The sequence below is a fragment of the Glycine max genome, chromosome 6 (assembly GCF_000004515.6).
Source record: "Glycine max cultivar Williams 82 chromosome 6, Glycine_max_v4.0, whole genome shotgun sequence".
Classification (NCBI taxonomy): domain Eukaryota; kingdom Viridiplantae; phylum Streptophyta; class Magnoliopsida; order Fabales; family Fabaceae; genus Glycine; species Glycine max.
In genome coordinates, this window is record NC_038242.2 from 4,811,595 (window position 1) to 4,835,064 (window position 23,470).

Consider the following 23,470-nt stretch of genomic DNA (forward strand, 5'->3'; position numbering starts at 1 on the left):
CACAACCGATACAGGTCCAGTAATTTCCCCAATTGCCATTTTGCAAACTAGGTCCATCAAGAAAGGCTCAAATTTTATACCACAGGTGCTTGTGCAATAGGACAACACAACTCCAGCTGAAGCCACATGGGAGGATTTTAATGAGATGTTAGACAACTTTCTTAACTTCAACCTTGAGGACATGGTTGTCATAAATGGGGATGGTATTGCAATGAAGGAAAATAGGGAAGGCATGTTCTCGACCAAGTCAGCTAAAGGGGACCCACATGGAGAAAAAGGGAATAATGTTGTTAGCATTGGTCCAGAAATGATGGGGCAAAGGAAAGGAATGAGGAATCGCATGACTAACACCAAGTTGAGGGACTACGTACGCAATTGAGCTAGTATATAAAGACTAATTGATAGTATTGTTTTTTATGCAAGTTGTGAGAGTTATCTCGATTCTATTCTCTCTCTCATACTTTCTTGTTCTCAAAATTTGAATTTGTGTAATTTTCTTCCAGAACTCTAGCTGAAAGTAAGTCTTAATTTCAGTTAATGTACATATTCTTCTTCGTCTCTTCATTTTTGAACATCACATTAACTTATGAAGATGTTGATAAGGGAGAGGCTCAAAACCATCCACCTCATGCAGAAATAATAATCCTTCACCAATAGTTTCTTTCCCAAGCCAAGCCAAACCAAAAGCTTGTTCATATGTAGGCCAGTATGTAAAAAGTACAATCCAAATGCTTGTTCATATGTAGGCCACTATGTAAAAAGTACAATGCAAATACACAATTGCACGAGTCTCAATCCATACAGCCAGCCACATGGGTGACAGTGTCTGTACTTGATCTTCAATAAAAGTCAAAAGTACTGTGTAAAATGTAAATCCATCCATATATCCTCCTTTACAACTACAACTATACTACTTTATTTTTTGAATAAAGTTTCTAGACTAATCCATAATAGTTAAACATCTAAGTTTTTCAATTTTTTTATAACCAGTATAATGTATTAAGTCAGTCATGATTAGAACTTAAAAAAAAAATAGGGGAACTAAAAATAGAATTAACCACTAAATATAAGTGTATGGTGACTTCATAAGAAATTAGTTCTTTGTACTAAACCTATGATAGTAAGTAATAAATAATAAGAATAAAGCATGTGTCTCCTCCAGTATACTACTTTTTCTTTCCATTTAAAGGTAGGTTTCATGAATCTACCGATTACAAGGGCACGAGGAGAGTACTCTGCAATGGAAACACTGAGCCACGAGTCTCCCTTCTATGATAATAACCTCTCCGCTGAAAAGACTCCTCCAAGTCCAAGCACACCATTGCAGAATCCACAAGAGAAGAAACAACTATCTGTTAAGGAACAAGAAGAGGCAAAAACAGATACTTTATTGGATCTAAATGCCTCTGGTGATGATTCTGCTGTTGGGTGCAGTCCAGTGCTGAATCTGATCACGTGTTTGGACACAGATTTGCCAAGCACTTCCTCAGAAAACCAACATGGCTCAGAGCCACGAGTGTTCTCTTGCAACTACTGTCAGAGAAAGTTCTACAGTTCACAAGCTCTTGGGGGACACCAAAACGCCCACAGGAGAGAGAGGTCAATTACAAAGAGAGGTCATCATAGATCAGGATCACGTGGCATGATGGCCTCAGCAACAACAGCTTTCGGAATTCCCTTCCTCCATAATCACCTTCACCACTATGCCACTATGGCTTCTCTCCCTCTCCATGGTGGTTGTAGTAATAATAAACCACTTGGAATTAAGGCTCACTCCATCATTCACAAGCCTTCTTCAAATTCTTCTCATATTTCATTCAATGGGTTTGGAACCACTTTTGGACATCATGGATGGTCAAGACCCCTTATTGATCAACAACCTAGAATAGGGAAGCTAACGATGGAAAGTTGTCACAAAACATCACGAGGTAATGTTGGAAAATTCGATGCGGTGAAAACGACCATGATTAATTCAGCGACCATTGAAGAAATCAGTGGATATAATATGATTAGTGGAGTTACTCGTTTTAAGACTAATCAAGAGGAAATGAAACACCTTGATTTGTCCCTAAAGCTGTAAGCATCATGGGATTGTGTTGAAGTTTAGTACTTAGTATAGTTAACATTTTACTAAATTTATTGCTTCACAGCTTGTAATAATAATGTGTTGTGTAAATTTGTTTATGAGAGGACCAAAGTTCTTCAATTATCTGTTCATGAATTCTGAATTATTCAATTCCTGTATTGGTCAGTAGTTTGTAATTAAGTCCTTTTTTCTTTGTGGGAGATTTATTTTTTGTTTTCTAATCTGTACATAGGTGAATTTAAAGAGAGGTTTAGCTTCCATAACTAGTTTCGTTTCAAATCTGGACTAGAATCTGCCGCAATTGGTTTCAACTTAAAAATCAAATTAACTCTGCTAAAAGAACCTGCGAATTGAAATCAAATGTTTAAACTAATGCGACCATAAATTCAATTCCAACCTCGTTAACGGTTGGTTACCCATTAAAATGTCTTCTACATGCCAAATAACAGATATCTGGTTAGATCAAGGCTTAGCTTTTTTTAATGTGAGCCAACTATAATTTTTTTATTTATCTGAAGGAATCAAAAAAAAGATACTAGAATTTACACCAACTTAGTCCTATTCAAACTACTGACCTCGAGCCTTGTTATAAATTGAGATTTGTACCATTATAAAAGGCAGCCATTTATTTTTCTTAGAAACGTGTGCCTCGGTTGGCCACTTTATAAACAGACTCTCTCTAAATTGTTTCCATCGTTCGGATGTAAAACAACAACCGACGGCACATTCATAATTCTTGTATTCATAAAACAATTAATGGTTAGGTAGTGCTACTTGTTGGGTTAAAGCGTGAGGTAAAATTGCATACCAAATATGTAAATCTGTTTGTGACTATAAGTGAGGAAAAAATTTGTGATGTGCCGAATAGAGTAATACATTAAGAAATTATTACCAAAAATATTAAATTAACAAGCATTTTTTTAAATAAATGAGATTTTTTTTTTTGCTGGAAGTCATATTACTAACCTTTGAGACTTAGAGATCAAATCTTATCTCTTCTAACAATTTTTTTTTCATACGCATGATTAGAAATCAGGATATTATTTTGAACTTAGATAACATTACAAACGTGTATAATCTGATTAAGTGATTATGATTTATGAACATTGACCGGTTGTTTGTCCACACATGGAACATGAAATTAGACTTGTTATATTAACTAGGTTTTAGTATAGGAAGGCATTTGTCCTATTTGCTGGTGCATCTACAAGGTCACAATCATCAAGTGGTCTGAAATCTTGCAAAGATTCGCATGTATTCATATTTAATTCATAGTCTAATAATAAGTCAACGTAGTAACAGTGCAACCCATTGCATAACCTCTTCAAGTACTTCTTTTCTTTGTTAACTTAAACGAGTTGTTAAGGTTTCACCAAAACAAAAACGAGTTGTTAAGGAAAAACAAAACAAAAATAGTACAATATTTAATATATTAAAAACTTATTATTTTTATTTGTAGTGCTCATCATAGAAGACTATTGTCCTATTCCGATCACAAATGCAACTGCAAGCAAATCAAAGTTAAAATCGTAGTCAATCAACAGTATTATAAAAATTTCTTAACCGTCCCTACGTGTGAGTTGGACAGTATTTTAGTGTTTTTTTCTTTTCCATTTCACTTTTTTTTCTTCTCTATCTCTCTTCCATTTTCTTAAAAACATATATCATGCAATGCACTGGTACATTCCAAAAATTGTTCAAAAGAAAAACTTATTATCCTAGTGTTCCGCTATTTTATTTTATTTTTATCATGGACCCCGCCAGATCTACAACAATGTTTTTTGGCTTGATTTATCAGTTGCTCTAAGGACATGAAAATCTATCATTTTGATCTTTTACCCTTTTACAAGCAAACATATATCTGCCAACAATAGATAAGGTGATACCATGATAAGATAGGTTAAGCATCGTAATATTTTCTTTTTCGCTAAAATGATTTTCAAAGTGAATGGAGGTTTCCTGACTTCACTATTTTAAAAGCACGACAAATTCAATTTAGCAAAAATAAAATAAAATAATACAGCAAATGTATAAAATGTGAAGAACAAAAAGATAGTCTAATGAGAAAATTAAGAAGTTTATTTGTTTAAACTTAGAAAGAAATTTGATTATTTGCCTCTTCGCACTTGGCTCTTCAGAGAAAGAAAGAAAGAAAATAAATGATCAATTATAGGGATTAAATATACTTTTTCAAAGTTTGAAGACCAAAATGGATTATATAAAGATACAAAGATTAAAACCAAATTTTGTTGAAAGTACATGAAAAAAAAAAACAAATTTTACCCTATTTTGGAGAAGATAAAGATTGCGAAGTTATCAATTAAGCACGTGTAAATAATAGTATGTGTTGTGCTTGCAACTTGAGTAATGTTGCATCAGAATTTCACATATACATTAACATGTGACTTCTTTTTTTGAAAGTTGAAGTTTTTCTTATAGGTAAAATGATTTAATTATTCAACAAACTAATGGACATCTTCTATTGAACTGGAATCTAAAGCAAATTTGGCCAAAAGATAAGCTAAATGATTGGTCTCTCTTCTAACGTGAACACACTCAGAGAAGGATAAACTAATATCTTTGTTGTTTGAAAAATCACCGTCCTAAGGATTGTGTCGCTATAAAGAAGAGGTGTCCTAAAAGTTGAAATTGTTTAGTGAAACTAATTATTCTAAAAACAAGCTTTTAAATAAAAACACACAAGATTTTATTTTAGGTAAAATTAATATTTGCATATTTTAAATTAAGGCTTAGTCTTATATTTGTAGCAAGGTTACTTCCTGTAAAAAAATATATATATTTGTAGTCTATATAAAAAAGAAATAAGATGGACTTTAATTTACAAACAAATATAATATCACGTGTCATTTATTATGAGAAAAAAGAAGCTAGCTTACCCAAAAAAATATCATGTGTCATTTTAAACTATAATTATTTTACTATTTTTATACAGCTAGGATACAATTAAGGACTTTCTAATTTTGAATTTTGAATTTCAAATATTATCTATTATTTTGCTTCTCTAAATTATTTTTACTAATATTTTTTAAACAAATCTAAGTTAATTTTAGTCAACATTATCAAATTATCTCATATATTAATGAATATTTAAATAAATGAAAAAATATTTAAAATTACATAGAGCAGTCAAAGATGATTACGATTGACGGTTTAACCCAATGACCCAACAAATTGGCCTAGGCTGGATTTTTTACCTTGCAGGCCGAAAGAAACTCGGCCTAGCCCAATGGATCACTCAACTAAGACAAACTAGCAAAATGCAGACTTGAAAATTATTGAACCTATTTGCTTATTAGGCCTACCTTTTTATATTTTTTGAATATATAAAAGCAATGTAAAAAAAATGGATCAATTTGACCTAACCAAACGGCTATTGTATCTTGCACTTCCATTATTGCATCCTTCATCTCACATTGTATTTTAAAATGTTCATTCTGAAATGTAAATTTATATTTTAAAATGAACTTTTCAAGATAGAATGAGAAATAGATAATGCAATAATGTAAATGCATAAGTTAAATTTCTAGCCAAACATGTTTTCTCGCTTAGGCTCATCAGGCCAGGTGTCCCATTTAGAGCCCTGCCAGGAAATGAAGAAAGCACCAAATAATGATAATTCAAATCAATCAGAGATGGATATGTGCAATTTGAAGTTAGCGGAAAAGTACTTCTAAGCACAAACAATCATACATTCAAATAAAAATTACCAAAACTATATGGAATCTTACTACCAATATATTTTGCATTTCTCCATCTCTAAATTATCTTCGCCAATTGATTATTTTCTAATTAAAATTTAATTTCTAAACATATATATGAAAAATCTTTATTTGAAAATATGAAATGATCTTTATACCAAAGAGATACTAGACAGCCCAAGTCCATTTCTAACTGCATAGTCTGTCAATGTTATTGAATGAAGGGATGAAAAGGGAGTTGTTAAGTGACAAGGATACTTCGCTGGACGCAAGCAAGTGAGAAATTGGGGTGTGAAAAAATTCAATTGAATTGGTTTTAAATTATTTTAATTAGTTCAATTTTTTATATTTAAATAGTTAAACTGATTTGAAAACCAATTAATTTTTAACTAATTTTAAACTGATTTTAAGAATCAAATTGGATTTAAACTGATTTTAAGAATCAAATTGATTTTTAAACTATTTTCTTAAAATAATAAAATATTGAAGTGAAAATCAATCGAACTAGTTTTGTAAAAAATAATTTGATTTAATCGAATTGATTTTATAAAATAGTACATTCATTTTTTTTTTAAATCAGTTAAAAAAAACAATATGATTTAAGTTTAATTACAATCCAATTTAATCCAAACCAATTTTTTTCACACGAGACAGGTACCAAAGCTGCATATAATCACAAACAATACATGTGAGTTTGCTTGTGTCTAGGGGGTAAAGTTTTGAGTTCTTCATATGTATGACCAAAACTACAAGATCGTGACCTTTTTTGGAGTACATTGGAGATGGGGGCCCAAAGAAGGAACAAATACACAGCAAGCTAGGGAGAACACTAGGGGAATTCCAACCCATGCAAAATCTGTAGCCAAATAGTTCGAGATATTTAGGACTGATCCATTCCTTAAGCTCGACAAATGCTTATACATGGTTTTGGTGTGGTGAGCCGAATTAGGCCAAACCTTATTAATGCAAAAACTGTTCAGTAACATGGGACTAGGGCAATGCTATTTAGTGTGAAAATCAAGTCGCACGAATGTATACGAAAGTCAATATTCAAATCTAGTTGGTTTAATTTAAATTATAAATATAAAATTAAAAGTTTTGAAAGAAATCGTCCTAAATTTTTTCGTAGAACTACGAATTCGTAAAGTATTTCCCTGTGGGACTATACTCATTCTATATAAAGAGGAATGCTATTTGGTACAAGAATTGTTTTTTTTAATTATTATTTTACATAGAATATCTATCGATTTTGTCAATGAATAATTTTTATTCAGAAATTTATCCTTCTCTCAAATATATTTTTTCATTCACAACTTGAATTTATTTTCTTGAAAGTAAATATTCTAGTTGATGTTATTTTATTTTTATTGGTTAAAACATAAATAAAAGGGTAGAAGAATTTGACACAAACATGTCAGAGTCATCCATTTTCTAACCAACCAAGATTTTAGTGGTAGGAGATTGAGATAGTTCAAACCTTATTGATGCCATTGTACACCAAAATTAAAATCCTCCATTTTCTGTCTTGTATTTCTTTAAAACCATTTCCTATACTGTTTAGCAATTTTATTTTATAAATTGCTAAGACTTATGGTAACTAGTAATTAATAGAGGACTAAAGAACTCTTCAGAGCACAATTGACAAAGGTTATATATATATATATATATATATATATATATATATATATATATATATAAAAGCATCCTTTTCCACCCATCACGACTTCCCTGTTTACAAAGTTATTTCAGTAAAAGCTTATAACTTCTTTTCTCCAAGGAAAAAAAGAAAAAGCTAAAATATGACAGAAAAAGAAAGAAAGCATCGATTCCTTTGGTACTAAATGATGAATAAAGTTAAGAGAAGCTTCGTGGGAAGAGGGGCTTTTTTCTGTTTTCTAATTTCTGAATCACCCGAATTGTCCGTAACTCATAAGTAATATCATGTCTTTCCATTTTCACTACTCACCCAAAAGAAAAAGATAAAAAAGGAAAACAAACACTAACCAGTAATTATGAATTTCCCCAGAAATTTACCAAATGAACGTCAAAAGAAAAAAAAAAGTCGGGATAGGTAAAAAATCTTTCCATTTACGAATGCAATTAATGGATTCCCTAGAAATGCACTTTAACTGTACTTTAAAATTTTCATAATACATTTTGAATAAAAATTATCTAATGGTAAAAAAACTCGTATTTTGAAATTTTAATATTAAAAATATAGAAAACTAGCAACTGGATGTACATTGTGCTTGTTTCACTAGCCAAACTGGAGTATCTCGTAGCCCACCAATTCCAAATTACAAGTTTGGGTAATTAATGGACTTTGTAGCCCAATCCGGCCACTGATGATTCTTGATCCGTTTTCTATTTCAAGTAAGAAACAAAAATTTGTCTTTAAGTATTCCTTTTTTATTTCAGACTGACCAAAAAAAAGTATATCGTCTCTTTTTCGGCAAGAGGAAAACTTCTTATCTATTTTTAGTTACAAAATTACAATGCTATTATTCTACTACTTATACAACAATTCTCGCTAGGTAAACTTAAGCAATACATAACAACTTGTGACCAATACCTTTTTTTTAGATCTTGTGACTAATGCTTGATACTTGATGACAACTACTCTAATCTAGTAATCTAAACTAGTTTATTCCATTGATGTGCCCTAACTCATATCAACTTTATGGTGGATTCTAAATAACATTCTTTGTTTATTAGAATCAACGTTATCGCTTTTTATTTTGGGTTACATTTAATTATGTTCTTCCATTACCTTTTTTTTTTGTACTGGTTTTCCCCTACCTTATTCTTACTCAATTACCAATAAAATAGTTAAAAGTGTTTCCATTATTGTTGATCAAGATCATATTGGCTTGCATCTCTCAGCTGCTATCATTAATCACATTTGATGCTTCAAAGACGGAACATGGGAACTTGAAATCTCTCCTTTGAGTATGCCTATAGGGAGGGAAAACAGTGTGTGTGGACTATTTGGTTAACATGATTTCGTCATCAATTGAGGTTCCTTTTATTTGGGAGTCTTTGTCCATCTTATCTTTAGTTATTTAGTTCTTGCAGATATCCTGAGGGCTTTTTTCCTTAGGGTGTAGTTTTATTTTTTCTTTTTCTACTGATAAAAAAAAATATTTTTAGAGGAATATTTTAAAAATTCGTTAGTAATTTTTTTTTATCGCATATCATTAAACTACTGATACATTTTTTTTTCTCATGCAGAATAGGGATTCTTTAGCTGGAAATAAAAAAAATCACTTTGAGGAATAAAGAACATTTTTTTAGGGGAGAAATAAAGAACATTTTTTTAGGGGAGAAATAAAGAACATTTTTTTAGGGGAGAAATAAAGAACATAAGAATGTGTTTTAGATCTTTCAATAAAGAACTTCGTGATATAACTAAGAATCAAACCTCGGTTAATAAAGCTTTAACAAACACGTGATATATTTTTTAAGCTACTCTTGAAACTGTATATCAGTTTAATTCAACCATTATATTGTAAGGTGTCACAGACCCCATTTTAAAGAGGAAATAATTAAATTAAAAAAACTGAAATCACGAAATGTTGATAAATTCGAGTGATCGAATGTTTTTTATACGAATGGTAAAACTCAAACATAAATGTATTTTGTATAAATTGCGTATACTAAGTTGATAAAAATATTATACAATAAACTTATGTACTTTTATAACAAACATTTTAATAGTCAAGCCGGCCTAAAATAATTATAGTTGATTGGTAATATAGTAAATTTAATTAAAAAGTACTTTTAACACAATAACTCAAACATATATTATATAATAAATTTATTAGATTTAAAAAATTATTTTAATAGTAAAAAGAAATACTAAATAAAAAAATAATAAAATTATAGTAAAAAATATTAATATTATTAGATATTATATTTTATGGATAAATAGTCAAATTCGTGACAAAAAATATGATGTAATAATAAATAAATTTCTGAAAAATAAAAAATATAAATTTAATTATAAATATGAAAAATGTGATAAATTAATTATTTGAGACATTTTTATTATTAAATTATAATATTTATAGATCAATTTAATAATAAATAATATATTTTTAGTATTGATTTGATATTAAATTATAAAATTTAAAAAATAATTTATTATTAAATTATTTATGAAACTAATTTATTACATATTTTAAAAATAAATTTATTCATAAATTAGACTTCAATTTTTTTTATTTTTTAGAAATTAATTTGTCAACACTCACTTTCAGAAATAATTTTCATTATTTATCCTATTTTTAATTTCAATTCATTATCAATTTACTATGAGTGGGCTCCCGAATCCATACATGTCCTACACATGATAATTCCACCACTACCAATGTCTCTTGCTCCATTATCACAAGTCATTATAGTCTGCCACAATCATTAACTTAGCAACTATGGCAGTAGCACATGCACTGGTCGTAGTTATCCTTCACCTATTTAATTTATACCTGCACTAGTATTCAATATGAAGGTACTTACAGAATTTAATAGATATTTGCAGATACTTAGGATATTCATAAATATCTGTGTTAACGTTGAAAAGTTATAAAAATTTAAAAAATAAATAAATTAGACTCTAAATAAAAGTTAAAAAATTTTAAAAATAAATAAAATACATTTAATCTAATATTAAATTGAGTTTTGTTTTAAAACATTATTAGCATACTTTTTATCCTATTAATTAATTAAAATCAATTTAAATATATCTATGAATTGTAAATATATGTTAGGATGGTATGAATTAATTATTATAAGCGTATTTAAAATGGTGGATTGCTAACATTTTTCTTAAATTGATAATGTTTTTTTTTTGTTATCATATTAAAGGTGCAAAAAATAACAAGAAGTTGATATGAGTGAAATAAAATTCAACCTCTTTAAATAAGATTTTGAGTTTCAATTTTATAGATAAAAAATGATTAAAATAAAAATTCTATTAACATTATGTTTGAAAGTGACGACAGAAATGAGAGAGAACAAATTTAACAAAATTGACTTGCGTAGGTTTGGTATATGAAAGTTGTGTCCTATGAGATAGTTAACTTTGAAACTCAAGGGGCCAACAGAGAAATTTTCTGTCCTCACAAAAATTATTTTGAATAATAGAAATCAATTATTTCACCTAAGTAGTCAATTTTTTTACCAACTTAACTAATTATTTGTGTATCATGATTGATTTTTTATGCTCATCAGAACCGACTTAATTGATTATTTGTGCATCATAATTGATTTTTGTGTGTTTATTTAATTTTCTTCTTCATATTTCATTCTTACCAATTATTTTTATAATATTATTTCTACTCTATTTTTCATTCATTTTTCTTAAAACAAACAAACAACATATAACTTTATTCATATATACTTAATTTCTAATCTTTTAAATTATTTCATTTATTTTTGTCATCTAAATCAAGCAAAACATAAAGATAATTAATCACGTTTTTCAATAAAAATATTTTTTATCAATAACATAATTAATAAAAAATATTAAAAATGAAAAATTTATTGATTTTGTAAATAAATAATTTCCACTTATAATCTAATTTTTTTTATTTCTCTTTATCATGTTTCAGAGGGTAGTAGTTAAGAAATTTAAAATAAAAATATTTTTATTGAAAGGTAAAACATTACACTCTTTATAATCTTGTATACACATTTTTTTTATAATTTTCACACTAAGTAATTTTTTTAAATTTTTTTTAACAAATCAGCGTGATAAGAACACTAATTAGCTTTAATAGCAAAAACATTTTCCTTTTTAAATACACTTTTATATTAATCAGTACTGATAAAGTTTTATTTTAAAAAAATAGAATAAATTATATTTAACATTGAAATATGCAATTTGGTCCTTCCGAGGTACACGAAAGGAGTAAAGAAAAGTTGTTAAAGTTACAATACCTCATAGGGATTATAAAAAAGAGAATAAAGAAGATATTGAGGAATTCATAGGGAACAGAGATGACTTGGATAATGATTTTTAACTGTCTCCAAAACCAGTTGTAGAACAACAAGGGAACAGCCTTACAAATTTTGCTCATGTTTCTATTCTGACTTCCATAACCATGCGCTTTGACCGCCTCGTTCAGATTTCAGGGAGCCAACAGAGTAGCGTTAAGACTGTTCAAAATATTTACATTAGAGAAAACAAAAAAGAATGATTTTTTAATCATTCAGAAAATCAAAAGATACGTTTTTTTTTTTAATTCAAACAAGTAAAATTTAAATTTATAATATACTACTATTAGTTTTTCTATTTTATCGTTAGTTCATAAACAATTTTTTCATTTACCATTTCCTTATTCATTCTAATAAAAATATTCTTTTTAAACTTTTTTTTTTATTTTATATAGAAAAAGTATACATGAATATCTAATATGTTAATGAATACAGAGTAAGAGACAGATAGAGCTGAAAAAAATATAAGCTTTATAAGTAATATAATTTGATATGAAAAGAAATGAAAATTATTTTTGGGTGTATAAAAAACTTGGTTGTGCATTAATCATTAGATTTAATCCATTAATTATTTTTAGACAAAAAAATCCTAATTAAATAAAAGAGAGATTATATTAACATGTATTTAAAAGATAAAAAAATTAATAATAAACTGATAATTGTATTTTTAAAATATATAAATTTATTACTATTAAATTAAATTAATTACTTTTGTTAATATTAATAAAGTAAATAATTAGGATTTATAAATAAGAACTGAGCTAAGGTGGTAGCAGTAGTATTTAGACATATTTATACGTTAAAAAAATAAAAAAGAGAGAATGATAATTAGAATGAGAATAATTATAATAAATAAAAAAGTGAAAGGTGGGTGAAACAAAAGAACTTTCGGCCGCCGATAGATGCCAAGGCTGCACCCACAGCCATAGAGATTCTTCTTCTTTTCTTCCAAACTAAAAAGGACCACTCTTTTTTCTTTCTACTTGCAACTTGCACCTTCTCCTTCTCAATCTTGTAATTCTATTTCCTCCACCATAATGCTGCGCAAGCTTGTGTCAGGGCCACGCAAGAACAAGCCTGGCACAGTTCCCGTTCACCTCAACGTCTATGATCTCACCCCAATCAACGGCTATGCCTATTGGCTTGGCCTTGGAGTCTACCATTCTGGGGTTCAAGGTACTAACCAACCAACCCCAACACTTCTTTTTTATCCGCAAATATTAGTTTTTAGTTTTTGTTAACGGAAGATTCCAATCCACATCTTTCTTTCTTTTCCTTCTCCCTTAACCATTTGGACCTATCTTATATCTCCAAATCTTCTCACTTTATTTAACCCAATTTCCTTTCCCTGTTGATAATTTATTTATTTATTTTTTCTGTAGTTCATGGATTGGAATATGGTTTTGGTGCGCACGAGCACGACACAACGGGGATTTTCGAAGTCCAACCCAAACACTGCCCTGGGTTCACTTTCAGAAAGTCAATTTTCATCGGAACAACAGATCTGGGTCCGAAGGATGTTCGAGCATTCATGGAGAAGCTGGCTCAGGATTACTCCGGCAACACCTATCATCTCATTTCCAAGAATTGCAACCATTTCTGTAACGATGTTTGTCTCAAATTGACCGGAAAGTCAATCCCTCGTTGGGTCAACCGGCTTGCTCGACTTGGTAAGGGAATAGATGGATCATAGTATTCTCGTCGTTAATTAACTTTTTTTTGTCTTTTATAGTTTGTTTTCGTTGGTTTTTCGCCTGTCACCACTGGAAACTCCAATGGTTATCAATTTTGTGGCTATCATTTTGTTGAATGCTGTGTTTGGAATTATCTGTTTCTTCTGATACCTGTTGCTTGCTAGGTTCTAAATTAATTAGGCTTCACATTTTTTTTTTTTAATTTTCAACTTTGTTAGATTTAATAAAGCTTGTAATTATATTTTCTTAAGGACAAAAAGACAAAACTTAGACGCCGTTCTATACGTGCTTATGATGTTTTTCATTTAGAATTGAAGTTTCACTTCGAAAACTTGTTTAATTAGACTTTACATGTTTTTCTTTTTTCTTTTTTCTTTTTTGACTTTGTTGATATAATAATAAAAGCTTGTAATGATATTTTTTTAAGGACAAAACTTCTTATGCAGTTCTATATGTGCTTTTAGCGTTGTTTTCTAATTATAAATGGAGTTTCACCTTGGTGGTTTGTGTAATAGAGGTTTTCATCTACTGATATACCCTTTGCACAAAGTGACAAGAGGAATGCTCTTGAAGCATCTACTGATATATTTAAATTTTGATTAGGCAACAATTTTCTTTCCACATTTAATATGTACCTGTTATGTAAACTGATGTTCCTAACTTCCTATGGTGCACCTTGCAAACAAGATTTTTGGGCCCTCCCAGTCCAAATTAACTATTAAATATTCCTCCTAACTCTTTAAGTTGTGTCCCTTTACATGAAGGTCTTCTGTGCAACTGTGTTCTCCCACCTGGCCTAAATGACACAAAGGTTTCACAAGCTGCATCAGACAGGGTTCAAGAAGGTGAAAAGAGGAAAATAAGAAGCCAGTCCTGCAGGTACGAGGGTTCCTCCAATCCTTCATCGTCGCAACGTTCAGCAATTAAAAGTAGTAGTAGCCAAAGGCATTGCCATCCTCCATCTTCATCTTTGATTAATGCTGCTTCAGCTTCAACCTTAACAGTGAAGTAAAAAGCTTTGACAGAAACTCAGGTTCTGAAATATAGGGGTTTAGAATTATGTAAGCAACCCAAGATAAGCAAAAGGAAGAAAAATGGTTGCTTTGTTTTGTCTCTGTTCGTTGTAAAATGCTTTCTTTAGTAAATGGGAAGTTCCTTTGTTTCTACATTTTTTGGACTATGTATTCTTGAATCTTGATTAATGTTACAATAGTCGATGTAGCATTTAGCCGTGTATTTGAAAATTTAATGGGGTGTTTGGGAGAAAGGAGACAAAAAAATATTAGAGATAAATTTTGTATTTTATTTTGTTAGACTCGTACCTTTTATATTTTCCTTTAATTTTTTAAAAAAATTATTTTTATCCTTTATACCAAACATACCCTAAAGTCCAAAAATGAGTGATACTGAGTTGAGGGCTGTTAGAACTCATATTCCTGAGTTTGTTTAGGGCTCCCAATTCAATCCTACATGGCAAATCTATGGTAAAATATATTTTTAATTCACATATTTTCATTCAATCTTATTTTTAGTTCTCAAATTTTAATATCGTATAACATAGTCCCTGAATTTTATAAGGACACGAATAAACTTCTCAGATCAAAATATTTCGCAAAAAATGATGTGCCGATGTACGGATACGCTAGGATCGTGTTTTGAAAGACAGTCCATATGGTCACCTCACATATGGGCTTGAGAATTTGGGCTTTGTGTATTCATGGGCTTGTGATGTTTTAATTTTAGGATCCGACAGGAGGTTTCTTTTTGCACTTTATATTTTCTAAATACACTACCGACCTTTTTTTTCTGTTTTAAAAATTAGTTTTCATAAATCCTTTGTATTCAGAATGTATAAAAAAGGAAATGTGTATTGAGACAAAAAAAAAAAAAAAAAAGGTACAAAAGGAATCACTGTTATGATATTAGGCCAAAAGAAAAACAATTTAAATTGTATAGATAGCCTAGTAGAGTGGCGAGCGGGATGTGATCCTCATGAAGCATGTTGGGATCCGTGCTATCCTAAATTCCTAATAACCCCAACATTGACTTTTTAATTCATTTATTTAGGAAGGGCGTGTATGGTACGTTTTTGAATGCACAGGGTCCAGTTTCTTACCCTGTGGCCGAAAAACATTTTCATCACTTGTACATTAAGCGTCTGCAAGGGTTTTTGTTGAGGTTTACCCTGTGGCTAAAAAAATTCACTTTAAAATTAAGAAAGCTTCATCAAACCGGTAAGAATTACACTCATATCTCACAATAATATAAGTTTAGATCTTCTTATGGATGTGACTTATGAGAATCTTCTTAGTAAGTAACCTGTAAGTATATTTATAACCACTAAATAAATTCTTACAATCTAACTCATTTTTCATCATAAAAAAAGTTCACTTTATTTTATAACTATGTTGAGAGAGTCTCACTTGAGTTATATATTACACTTTTTCCTCCTAAAATTTTGAAATAATACCAACACACTTTTATATATATAGATGATATATTGTATAAGAGAAAAATAATTTATATGAAAGTGAGATAATTAAATTTAAATCATATAATTAAAAAAAATTAATATTATATTATCACTTAAAAAATCATATAATTTTTTTATATTAAATCTTAATTATCCATATATAATTATAAAATCTATATTTAATTTTTTCACTTTCATACACAAATAAATATGAATTCTTTACCGGTACGATCTCATCTATTACTCCTTAAATTAACATCTATTACTATCTTTTACTCAAACAACGTAATATTGAAACTTTGTTCATTTCCGTGCTGCACTTGTTGACATTTACAAATCACAATATTAAAATCAAAGCATCATTTCATAAATTTAAAAGGAATACGTGTCGGATAAGTGTAAAACAAGTCAAACTAAAGTTAATTATATCTTGAAAAATACTGCATAATAAATGCAAATACTAAATAGATTCAGTATTTTATAAAGTATACTTCATAAAATAAAACAAATAAGATTTTTTATTTACAACAAATATGGTTTATTATTATTTCGTTGCAAACAAAGATTGAGAAAAGCTGAAAAAAATTGCATTCGCTAAACCCCATAGAAATATATGTCTAAATTAATCTTATTTTTTTACATCGAAATATGTGCTACGATAACTTAATGCACAACCAAACTAGGTATTGAAATTTGAAAGTAAGATTTGAACTTCATAACATTTTATAGTATCCTTAAAAAAAACTTTTTATAGTATTGGAAGATCCTGCTTAAGGATACTTTAAGATTTAAGAATATTAATTAAAAGACATTTTATACGTCTTATTAAATCTTCCGCCTTTAACAAAAAGACATTAGATAGCTTTTATATTTTTAATGTAATAAATACTTTTCAAATACAAATTTTTTATTTCATTTTCAAATTATTATCTTTATGACATTATTAGTATTAAAAAAAGTCTATTAAAGAGTCTAAGAAGGGGAAGGAAGACATTAAAATGAGAAAGGAATATTTTATTCCCAACAAAAACATCGAAGCAAATATCCTAATATTGAGTAAGTTGGGATTCAAGCAAACCCACTATACTATACCATACTTAACAAATTTTTATACAATAAACTGATAACTGAGTCTTCCATGTATGTTGATTGAAGTTCAATTACTAATTATATGCAGAAAAGACTTTGTTGAGAAAGTTAAAGATCATTTCAATAATTTCTACATTTTAAAAAAACATCTAGTTGTCGACTAAGAAAATACTTTCGTTGGAAAAAAAAATTAGATCAACTAGGATAGAAGTAGAATATTATCATCTGCATTATTACTCTATCTGATCATCAAATGCATTAAACACAATATAATATTCACTTTGCCCGTTGCTCATAGCGTAACGAATAATCTAGCAATGTTGTGCAAAAGTCCTGCCAGGGTGTAAACTGTAAAGATTTTTTTAACGTAAATGTTGCATCAACAATAATGCTGGTCGATATAAGTCGTACTCGAGGACCACATATTAATCACATTTGCCAACAATTAAAATTAGTACGCATATATATTTTAGATTTTTAAATCAGTGTCTTAGGGATATTAATTAATCAAATATTTTGAATAGAAAAATATATTAATATCATTAAATTATTATCCTTTTATATTTGAAACATTTCACTTTTTATTTGTTGAGAATTCTCTTTGTGGTGCGAGTAGCTATGAAAATAATCCAAACAAATGGTAAAAGAGAAGTCATAATAGTCGGCTTTATATAATTAGCAAACGAGATTAACTGTTTTTTGGTGTAATAATATTCAGATATTGAGTCATTGCTACGGAAACAAGATTGCAAGTTTGCAACTGAAAGCATCGTCCTTTGGGCTATAAACGCATGAAAGTTGAAATCTGAAATGAAAAATGACTCCTACTTTGACTTTATAATATGTAGGTGCAATGCTTATTTCCTACCTTCTAAACTCTAGCCCAAGTGAAAAGTATCCAAATATTTGAAATGCAAAGAACAAAATAAAGGCTGTTTGTTACTCTTTAACTGGCTTCCACAAATTAACAAGTTGACGTTTCAAAGTTTTTAACGCGTAAAGGAAATTCTTTAAACAATTTCAGATTTTAATAAAACTCTATTATTTCGTTTTTTAATTCAATGACAATATCGTGAGGGTACAATGTGTTAACTAATGAGCTAAGTAGATGCATATTTCCAAATATTCTGTGCTGTTTTTAAACCTAACTATTTATTTATGTATAAAAACTTGCAATTATCTCTTGTATTGCACAAGTAATTATAGATATAAGTGAAATATTTGAAATTTTAATTTTGAAAAACCTAAAAAATTATTTATGGGAGATAGTTTTGATGGAAATTTGTAATTAAATACTCTATCATGCTTAACGATAATTGAAAATAAAACAGTATTAATTATATAAATTAGTGAACGTAAAAGTATCTTTTAATTAAACAAGAAGAAATATATTGATTATTTTGATATAAAAGTATGGTACACATATGTAAGAAAATGAAAATGATGTATGATACATATATAAGAATCAAAGTGACTATAAGAATTTCCACGCTTTCAAAGAGCGAGAATTTGAATTTGTTACATGCGTATGAGAAAACAAAAACACATTTTATATAAGAAATTTTCTTTGATACTTATAAGAATTATCTACCGAGATCAAGTCTAAGGTTATTAGTAGTTTAGGATACTAATAACATCATTTTATTTCTCTTATTAAAATCATATTCGTCTGTAACATAGGGTGAGAATATCTTTTCATTTACACTTATCATGATTAGGACTCACATAGCGCTATCCTAATGATAACCCTTCTCATGCCCTTAATCTTGATATCATATTAATTGCTTTACAAGTCACAATAGTAATTTTCACATATATCCAACAAATCCAACTGTCTTGGATGAAATCATTCATATTTCATACAGGTACAATACAATACACTTATGGCATTCAAATCACTAAAATCACATTAGCCAGAAACACTAATAATGATATGCACATGCAATGTAATGGCTTTTCTTCTTTTATTCTTATATGCATGGGGTAGTATTCAAATCTTGATAAAGTAGCCTAGGAGTACATGTGAGTTATCGAATAACCATGTCATGCATGAACATTTAACACTCTACAAGAAGATATTTCTCTACATGTCCGGATTATCTAACTTTGTAATTCAAACTCAAACTTTTTATTTAAATATACTTTTTAAAAAGCTTAAATTTGACTCTTAAAAAAATAAGTTAGACTAGGTGAGATCTTATATAAGACAAACCTGATGTGAATGAAGTCATAGATTCTTGATAAACAACTTCACCTATTTTTTCCTATCTCTTTACACAATCTAAACATAAACATAGTTGTAACTAATAATAATGACGCACATTTAACACTATTTTAGAAAACCATGGTTAACTCTTTGCCATGCAGAACTTCTTAAACTTTTATCTATTTTTTTCAACCACATTTACTTATTTATTTTCAAGGCATATGCAGCTCAAGGTGTGAACTTTTTTTTTTTCATAACAAATTCATTACATATAAGAATTTAATTTTCATATAAATGTGTTTTGTAAGACTAAATAGTCAAATTACATAGTCTTGAAAAGATATAGGGAATGATATAGGATTGGTCATATTAGTTTTCAAATGATGAAGTTAAATTGGGCTTAAGGTTCTTAAATATAATTTATTTTAATCAGATTAATTTCCATATCACAAATCTTATGAACTAATTTGATTGGTGAAATACATGGACTAATTTAATTATAAAATACATGTTTTTTTTTAAGTCAGATAAATTAAAAATACATGTTTAGCAACCGCAAATATAACTTTAATAGTTAACGAATTAATGCGTGATTGGCATTTTATCTTTTAGAACTAATTTTATTATTAATGTTTAATTCTCCAACCAAGAATGTAACCATTAAATTAAAGTACAAGTATTATATTTTTTTATGTATAAGAAATAGTTGTTAATAAAAAAAATATTTCCTTGACCTATGTATCTCACGATTAATAAATAGAGTAGAAACTTAATATTATAATAATGCATCTTTTTAATGATTTTAGTAACATTAATAATGTGTTAAAATATCAGCTAGAGAATATCTCCAGTACACAAAAAAGAAATTCATATTCATTTAGCCGCACATTAATACAAATGTAAATCTTTTGTGGTGAGCATCAAAGTTAAATATTTCATAAAATTTATTAGTAATATTTAACAGTAGTTTTACCTTCTAACTTGCTCTATGAATTCTTATTAAAATGTTTTGAAAAAATATATAAAATGTTTCTATTGAAGTTATTATTATTTTTCTAAGAAAATGTTTCAATACAGAATTAGATAATGCATGAAGGGAAAATGATCAAAATATCGTAAATCCGCAAGATTTGATATACGGGAAGACATTGCACTTGCATATGCATCAATTCAGTCTCTCTGGACGTTAACAAAAGTACTTTATTTGGATAGCAACATTGTTGGCAAACATTTGAATGATAAAATGAGCCATCAATATCAATACGATTTGTATTATGCACATTTGTTGTCTATTATTAGATATGTTGTAAAAAAAAAATTGTCAATTCAAATATTTGTAATTTACTAAATAATTAAAATTTGTAAATTTAATTTATAAATCAATGATCACTAAAATAACAAAATTTGAAGTAGGAGCAGATACCGGGTGTAAAGTTGAACAAAATTCCGCTGATAAGAATATCGAGGTGTAGGTTCCATGGACAGAAGAGATTCGTGGACATCCTGATTTGATTATCCAATTACAAACGTTAATCATCTGTAAATAATAGACCACGTAACCAAATGAAATTCATATAAACTGATAAATATTGACCAAGTAAAAAAATAAAGGTTTGAGCCAGTCTCAACAAAATCGCTGGCAGATAGGCATTTGTTTTTTATTTTCGTGTTAAAAGACTAACAGAACAAGAATCATTATCTAAAGTGGTCCACGCCCGTTAGGCGATGCAACTGTCCAACTGATTCTCCTTCCACAGTTTCCCATCTACAGGGTCTTTGGTCAGAAAAGTTGAAAGAAAACAGTATTGTATTGGTTGGGTTAGGTTGAGTTGTCAACTAATGTTAACCTATTGAATAAATTCATTCTTGGTGGACTAGGTCAACCAACTTGACTGTTTCTTTCTGTCACACAAGGGCTACTACTATCACCACACCACCTACAACCAATTAGCTTACCTGCCATATTTGCCAATGCATCTGACTAAAATGAAGAAAAGAACCGGTCCTACCCTCACATGCCATTTGCTCTAACACTTGGAATGCACACCACCACTACTATTCCAATTAAAACTCAACTGCTCAGCACACCCAGATGGCATAACTACCATTAATCAATCATAAGCAAATTGTTGTTTGCTTATAAATTAAAATATTTGTTCTCTTAATTTTAAAAAAGTTTTACTTTAATTCCGTAAAATGTTTCTAGGTGACCAAATAGATCCTTAAAACAATGTTAATTTTGTTTAATGAGACAAATTTCCTCGTATAATGTTAACATTTTTCACAATTAATCACATGTGGTAAACTGATGAAAAAAACTAAGAGAACAGAATACAGCTGAACTTTTTCGACTTGAGAAAGTCACGAATTAACATCAAACTAACAACAAATTCGTTTCATCACGCCCGAATCAATTTGATTCTCGGCTGCAAACAATGAGTTACAAAAAAGAATTTACATTGCATGGTAGCAAGATACCGAGTGCAAAGAGAAAAAAAGAATCACAACAGAGCCCCATCTACTTCCAAAAGAAGAATCTGTAAAACATCAATTATCAAGTTCGAATCCGCTAATAGATTCTCACATGCTTATGCTTATACATTCTAATTCGACTTATGCAACCTCTAATTATGTATGTCCACGAAACAAATGGGTTAGTGGGGGAAAATATCACACACATGTATCCTAAATTCTAATCAGTTAGCAGTGCAGCATTTAACATAAGAAAACACCAATTCAAAATTCCAATAGTACCCCTTCAGCGTTTCCAAGCGTAAACGAGCAAAGAGAAACCAACGGGAACGACCAACTCATTCTCCTCCACACTGGACCATTCCAAAACCGAAGAGCTTCCACCGAAAGACCCACCGGAAGACGAGAGCGAAGAAGAGGACCAAGTCTTGCCCCATTCAGAAACCCCCAAATTCCACAGTCCGACAACGTTGTTCCTATCCCCGACCGCCTCAACCTCGTCCTCCTCGAACTTAAACATGAAAATGGCGTGCGCGTCGGCGGCGCTGTTGTTGTTCTTATCAAACAGCCAGTTATAAAGATCCCACGAGATTTGCACGTGCACGCCGTCAACCTGGACCCGCTCGTTCCCTCTGAACTTCCACTTCAGCCGCTTAATCTGCAGCACCTTCTCTCCGTCCACGCTGAAGCAGAGCCTGGAGTGGTCGTGGTAGCCGCAATCGATCTGAATCTCACGCGCTTTGCCTCCGAACGTGGCGCGCGTGGTGTACAGCCTGTCGGCGAAGACGTGTTCTTTTTTTAGGAGGAGGAGTTGTGGCGTGTTAGGGTGGCGGGCCTTGGACTTGGAAAACGCGTCTTTGGTGGAATCGCCGATGAGGAGGGTCATGTGGTTGTGGACGACGAGGGCGACGTAGAAGCCCGAGAGGGGTTCTGGGGCGGCGCCGAATTTGGCTCTGGAGAGGTTCCAGAAGAGGAAAGTGTCGGGGGCGAGTTTTTTGGAACCGTGTTTTTTCCAGAAGAGGAAGGGTCTTATGTGGTGGTGGAAGGAGAGGGTGGTGGGGTTAGGGTAGGGTGGGGAATCTAAGGGGTTTTGGTTTTGGTGGAGCTGAATGTGGAGGGAGCGTCCTACAATGGAGCGTGACCATGTTAGGGACACGGGACCTGTGTCGGTGTGGTAGATTGTGAGGTTGGAGATTGTGGAGTGAGGCGGCGGAGGGGGAGGAGGAGGCTGGGATTCGGTGGTGGGGGAGGGGCGGAAGCAGGAAGGGAACGGGGATGAGGACATCATTGTAATTCGAATTTGTTTGTATGTTCTAATGTTCACTTTGTTAATTATGGTGTCGTGGGTTTTTGAGGTTTGGGGGACGGGGGTGCTTTTATGGAAGGGGGAAGGGAACTAGGAAAGGAAGACCCAGACTCTGTCACTCGTCATCTTTGGGGCTAGTTGCATTTTTGCATGTACTACTGCTATTAAAAGGGAGAGCTTTAAAGCCTTTAACCCTAGGAAGGAACTTCTTCTTCTCCTCTATTACGGCCTTTTGTAAAAACCATCATTTGGATTTTTTTATTTTTTTTTACAACCAAAACACTGTAATTATTGTGAATGATAAAATTTTTCTTTTAATATATCTACTTATTAGGACTTAAATTTAAAACCTTTTATTAAACTGAAATAATCTCACATCATGATTTACATGTATAATCTGGGGGTTTGGATCAATAGAAATTGATCACTCA

The 23,470-nt window shown here is 30.3% G+C and overlaps 3 protein-coding genes across 3 annotated transcripts; 2 read left to right on the forward strand and 1 right to left on the reverse strand.

Moving 5' to 3' along the window:
• The first annotated feature begins 1,040 nt into the window (after positions 1 to 1,040).
• On the forward strand, positions 1,041 to 2,411 carry LOC100783199 (zinc finger protein 1). Its single transcript, XM_003527730.5, has one exon. It carries the CDS (start codon positions 1,148 to 1,150, stop codon positions 2,078 to 2,080), a length of 933 nt encoding a protein of 310 aa, XP_003527778.3. The 5' UTR covers positions 1,041 to 1,147; the 3' UTR covers positions 2,081 to 2,411.
• A 10,212-nt stretch (positions 2,412 to 12,623) lies between these two features.
• LOC100306675 (deSI-like protein At4g17486) lies at positions 12,624 to 14,717 on the forward strand. Its single transcript, XM_003526175.5, has 3 exons — positions 12,624 to 12,975; positions 13,182 to 13,469; positions 14,258 to 14,717. Exons 1-3 carry the CDS (start codon positions 12,837 to 12,839, stop codon positions 14,503 to 14,505), a joined length of 675 nt encoding a protein of 224 aa, XP_003526223.1. The 5' UTR covers positions 12,624 to 12,836; the 3' UTR covers positions 14,506 to 14,717.
• A 6,912-nt stretch (positions 14,718 to 21,629) lies between these two features.
• Positions 21,630 to 23,193, reverse strand: LOC100783731 (uncharacterized). The gene has a single exon (XM_003527731.5). The coding sequence runs from the start codon at positions 23,019 to 23,021 to the stop codon at positions 22,020 to 22,022; it is 1,002 nt and encodes a 333-aa protein (XP_003527779.1). The 5' UTR covers positions 23,022 to 23,193; the 3' UTR covers positions 21,630 to 22,019.
• Positions 23,194 to 23,470: the final 277 nt, after the last annotated feature.